Below are 6000 nucleotides of genomic sequence, written 5' to 3'. Positions count from 1 at the left end.
CTGTAAAACATCCATCTATCATCCCCTAAATGGATCCTACTGGTGAAATATTTCAATTGAATATTAAAGCAGATATTATGGAGCATAAAACCAGACAGGAAGGAGCGGGATCAACTGCTCACTCTTGCACTCTGTGTTTTGTGTCTGAAGTTGACCTTGAGATACAGAAGATGTCTGTCACTGAGGCAAGTAGAAGTCCCTGATGCAGCCCATTGAGCTGTGGTGCTTCTGCAATGATTTTAATACTGTAGAGTAATAAAATTAGAGGAGGTATATGATTTCAAATTTTCCACAAGAAAAATGACTTTATTTTTTGTATTGAAATGTTTGTATTTTTGACCATCATTCATATTCCATACCTTAAAACACATTTGTATTTACTTGTAGTATATATACATGGAGTAAATATATACACTACTGATAAAACATATCATGCATAACATCTACAGTTCCATTATTTAATTTGTGAACCATTCTGGATTCTGTTTAGTTTACTGAAAAAAAAAACAGTGACAAATGCGACCACTCTTAATTTGTTAAATTAGGGCTTTTCAGACTTTTAAATACCACCATTCATTAATAATGAGACAAATTAAATATAAACAATATATAACAAACTGAATTTTTTGTGGTTCTATTTAGACTATGTTAAAACAGGTCTTTGTGAAAGTCACTGCATTAGCTACCCTAAACTCCATTTGTCTGCAGTGAAATACATATTTCATAAAACATTGCAATAAATTAGCATATAATTTACACATGGAAAAAATATTTAGTAACAGTGTGTATTAACATTAATACTGAATATAAAATACAAAGAATTAATCACAATAATACAAAAGTATTTTTGTACCGTAAAGTAAGGGTATCTTTTGACACATTCATGAAGTTAAGTCAATAACTGGATGCACAACCATAAATGCACATCCACATGAAAATTTGGAGAAAGGCCCTCTTCCCAGGCTTCATAGTTACACACCAAGGAAATTGCTATTGAAGCCTTATGCAAGCTTTGTGTGTATAAGGGGGTCTTAGCTTGTATCTTGAACTGGTCCACAATGTCCATTGTTGCTTGAATACTAAGCCACTAATCAAAAGATATTGCAGAGATTTTTACTGTGACTTCAAAGCAGCAGCAGCAATAACAAATCATTCTGAATGTAAAATTAAATTTATGAGAAATGGTCCCTTCTATGTGCATTCGGTCCCATTTATAATCAACATGTGTCCAGTTCTATGTTGAGTTACCTCTAAGGGCAAGTTCATGATATCTGTGATAGCACCATTCAAAGAGACAAGAAAAAAATGGAATCAGGCCATTACTATATCAATACCAACTATGAGGTAATAGAAGCCTGTCATTTTTTTGACAAATGGAGCGACGAACCCCATATGCCTGGAGACACATTTCTGTAAATTTTAAAAACTAATAAGAAATAATAAGTCCTGGAATTCAATAACCCTATATTTCAACCAATTCTACCAACTTTGTCTTATTTAGAAAATTAAACGTGCTGTTGAAATCAGCAATTTATATTGAGCACCATGAAGCATACATTGGATATACCAATGCCAGCGGCTCTGCTCCTGTTATAATTACAAGGTTCCACAATAAAACAAGCTTTCAAGAGGTAGCAGCAAAAGAGTGAGTATGCACATAATTTGGACAATGAGACACAAGAATTGAGTTGATAAACACAGAGGCATACAAAGGGGCTCAAACATCAGAGATGTGCCCTTCACAATATCCTAATCTACAATGAAGTAAGTTAACAAAGAAGAATGATGATGACATTTCTTGACATTGACAATTTAAATATTTTAGTAAAATACAACATAAACAATTATTATAATGTGTAATGAACAGTAATTGCACAGTTGTAGAACCACACCAATGTCAGCATATTGTTCACTAGGTACATATTTCAATTTTCATATATGATGCATTAGTCTGCATGGTCAAGATCCTGATTCAGTGATCCAGCATCAGCTGGATCAGCAGCTTTAAATTGCTGACAGTAAGTCTACAATAAAATGCATTTATGGACAAAGTTTCTTAATTGTGAGCCGAAATGCTGTAAACTTCTGAAATGTCAGCACTTTAACACTAGGTATACATACACAAAAATACTTGTATCCCTTTCTTGAGACAGGATTTCATATCCTTTCTTATTCACATTTGATGCTGAAAGAAATTGCATTTTTATTATTGACAGTTTTAATTTTTAGAAGATGCCTCAAAACAATAACTATTCAAATTATGATTATTAGCCTTTGGTATACATACTGTAACTCATGTATACTCAGGAACTTTATGTTTTAAAGTGCCATTACTTCTGCAATTTTTATTCTTACTAACATTGCACAAAAAAAGGCACATCTTAACAATAAATGCACATTCACCAAGTACCTGTTTCAAATCATTTCATTTCCAATAAGCATTCTTTTTATGTTAATTTATTTTCATTTGTGGTGTGATTTATTATCTTCAATCACCTTTTTATGCAGGAACAAGGACTTCAGTTTCACAAATATTACAATATGATTGTTCTTTGTTAATGATTTTTAAACTACAGTATAGTTATATATATATATATATGCATATGTACATACATTACATTGCAGTTTTGCAATTAAAAATTATGTGCAAGTGTCTTGTTTCATTTTGATTTTCACCATAGCATTCCATTTTTTTTATTTTACTTCTTTTCTCTTTATTGACATGATCCAACCTATTGTCTTTTAGAATTTTGTCTTCTGAGTTTTTTTTTTTTATTTTTGCCTTTTTAAATTTCAATATTCATCTATAATGTGTCCTATGTAAACACACAGGAAGTCTATCTATACCTTTGGTTTTCAGTGTGGATCTAGCATGGCGGTCTCCTATTCAAAAAGCAGTACAGTTAGAATGACTTTAAAAGTTTTGACATTAACAGAAGGAAATCCATTGTGACATACTGTAATTCTAGCCATGGGCATTCATTATGCTAACGCACAATTGGACTGCCTATAACAGCAAGATCCACCCACTTTTGTAGGCTGTTTTCCATATGTAAGTTATTCACTTATTTCTTTTGTCTCCACTAAACAGTAGGGACCTGCATTAACAAATGATGAGAGTTGTTATGCATGTTCTGATATAAGCATTTGTGTTTGGGCATGCCAAATAAAACAGTGAGCCATAATAAAAAAATACAGTCCAAGTACATACTATATAACTACTGCTTTCTTTTCACTTTACACATTACTTTTCCTTACAGATTTCATTGCAAAAGTGGTAAATTGGAAAGTGGATGGAATGTCATGGTTAATAACTTTATACAATTTCAACTTCCTGCAACACACAGAATTGTCTTCTAGGCCTTTGATCACACTGTTACACAGCTGTCCACCAAAAGAAAAACTGAGTAATTTGGTTGTTTCTACCTTTAAACTCAACTGCGGGAAAGGCAGATTTCCTGTACTGAGGGAAATATATGTTGATATAGCACCATACAAATATACAATACTGTGTGTGTGTGTGTGTGTGTGTATATATATATATATATATTTATATATATATATATATCTCATAGCCCACAGGCAGAGTTACTTTAGATACACATGTATGCATGCATATACATACAAACAGTGGAAATGTATGCATTAGTGAGATCTACAATCAAACCTGTTCCATGCACAACATATCACCATGCTGTTGGTAACAATTTAAAAAAAGAAATACTGTACATTTATTGGTTGCTTGTATTGTGATATAGATGTTCATTTTCTTTTGCATACCTTCTCAATGTGATGTGTCCAGCACTTTGGATTAAAAAAACAGAAAAATCTAAATTCCCACTTCACAGAAGTAAAATAAAGTTGAAATCTCATCAGCAGGTGCTGACCAGTGGTTGAAACTTCCACAGGATAAAAAGCATATTCAGAGTTTGCTGTCATTTTCTCTGGTTTTAATAATAGTAATGAAAATGATGAGGATGTCGCATACAGTTTCTCTGTCTCTCCTTATGTCTGTGGTTCAGTGGCCTTGACAGGTTTTACAACACATCTGCCTAAAGTAGGTTCGGCTGCAAAATTTAAACTTCAGCACCAGTGGGCAGTAAGCTACTTTATTCACATCTTTGCATTCTAGAGGAAAGAAACAAACAGAAGAAAATAAAAAAGGAAAGATTAGTAGGCGTGCAAAAAATAGAACATATATTTAATTTTAGTGGGATTTGCTGCTGCTGTTATCCACTTTGCATTGAAGTACAAGAACATAGAAATCCAGGGTGCTCCCTGTATTTTCATGATGTTGTTACTAAACTTTCTATGTTTTATTTAAACATATTCATAATGTTGAAATATTTTACAAATTAAATATGGTATACATTACAGTGTATTAAATTCTTAACTACTTAAAAAACACATAGGAAAATAAGAGTCTGACAAACAAGCTTCTTAGGTTAGATAATAGCTAAACCGTCCCTGTGTTGCATTCAGATACGTTTTAAAAGTTGTCAAGAATTCTGCTTCAATTATACAGCTTAGTAGTTTTTCCTCTTCATGCGAAGAAGTGCTTCCTGTCTTCTGTCTGAAATACACTTTCCCTTGAATTTTTCCAGTATCTTCAGGTACTTTACTAGTTATTTAACTGAAAGACATTTTTTTATTGTTACCTTTCTAAAGATGTGGATCAGTAATCCATGTAGTCCTCTCTGCTCAAGTATACAATAGTTTTAATTCTTTGAAGCTGTCAGAGTAGGACTTGCCACTTCTTTCTCAGATGCACTTGGTTGCCCTCCTTTGCACAGCTTCAAATGATGTGTTCGATGTATCGTTGTGACCAGAGTAGTGCAATAAAATTATTGAGCACAACATCCCTTAATTTTTGTCCGACACTTTTTCCAATGTCACCTAACAATTGTCTAGCTGTTGAGAATGTTGTTTCAAAGTAAACACTAAAATCCCTTTCAGAGATTGCTTCCTGCAAGACAGTTTCTCTCACTTTGTATTTGTAACTTCCTCTCCTTTTCCCTTACATAAAGAACTTTGCACATTTCTGCATTTAACTGCATTTGCCAAGTATTTGCATTTTTGAATTGTTTTCACAGTCTCCTTGGTACTTGCTATCCCTCTAGTTCAGTTTTAATATCAATTGTGATTTTCACACGGTTGCTAAATATACTTGAATCTATGCCATTAGTAATAAAATAATGGACAAAGGACAGGAACCTGAGGGAGTACAATGATGACCTTAACTCAAGTGTATCATTCTTCAGTTAAGCTTCTTGAAATTCATTTTTAAAGCTACTATAATGTCAATAGCTTCTAGTTTCAGAATTGATCTTTGGTGTTACACTTTATCAAAGTCTTTTTGATAGTCTAAATAAATTATGTCATATTCTTTTGTCTAATATTTGCATTTTAGGCAGCCACAGGCATTAAAAAGTCAACTAAATTATTGTTAATTTTACAAGACTTTCTGAGTGTGTGCCTTTTTGTTTATCTGTCCAAAAAACTACACTTTACACAGTACAATAAATGCAAAGATATTGCCAAGTAACATAATCTGTAAATTAATCTGTTTCTGGATTAATAATAATAATTCTTTGCATTTATATAGTGCTTTTCTCACTACTCAAAGTGCTCAGCAATTGCAGGTTAAGAGCCTTGCTCAAGTGCTCAATAGAGCAGAGTCCCTTTTTGGCATTTATGGGACTCGAACCGGCAACCTTCCGCTTGCCAGTGCTGATCCCTAGCCTCAGAGCCACCACTAATTATTACATTACATTAAATGCATTATTAAAGCATATCATTCTACAGTATGTACAATGGACTGCAGGATATAGATTATATAAAAGTTCTAGAAGGAGGAGGTAGAACTGAACCACACTGCATACAGTAATTGCATATAACAATTGGACGTTTACTTTAAAGAAAAATGTTGATTTGAAGTGGATATTTTACAGAAATTATTTTTAGTACTGAAAGGTGAATTGGCTCAACATGATGGAATCT

General features: G+C 32.9%; 1 protein-coding gene across 1 annotated transcript in view; it reads right to left on the bottom strand.

Annotated features, from left to right (window-relative positions):
* Window positions 1-335: 335 nt before the first annotated feature.
* Window positions 336-6000, bottom strand: part of adamts6 (ADAM metallopeptidase with thrombospondin type 1 motif, 6) — a 311123-nt gene continuing 305458 nt past the window's right edge. Inside the window, exon 25 of the mRNA XM_039758682.1 lies at window positions 336-4128. Coding sequence (XP_039614616.1) covers window positions 4019-4128 — 110 coding nt within the window. The 3' untranslated portion in view covers window positions 336-4018. The remainder of the gene's footprint in view (window positions 4129-6000) is intronic.

Source organism: Polypterus senegalus, chromosome 7, assembly GCF_016835505.1.
Source record: "Polypterus senegalus isolate Bchr_013 chromosome 7, ASM1683550v1, whole genome shotgun sequence".
NCBI lineage: Eukaryota > Metazoa > Chordata > Cladistia > Polypteriformes > Polypteridae > Polypterus > Polypterus senegalus.
Note: the sequence above shows the minus strand (reverse complement) of the source record. Positions and strands in the feature narration are given on the sequence as shown.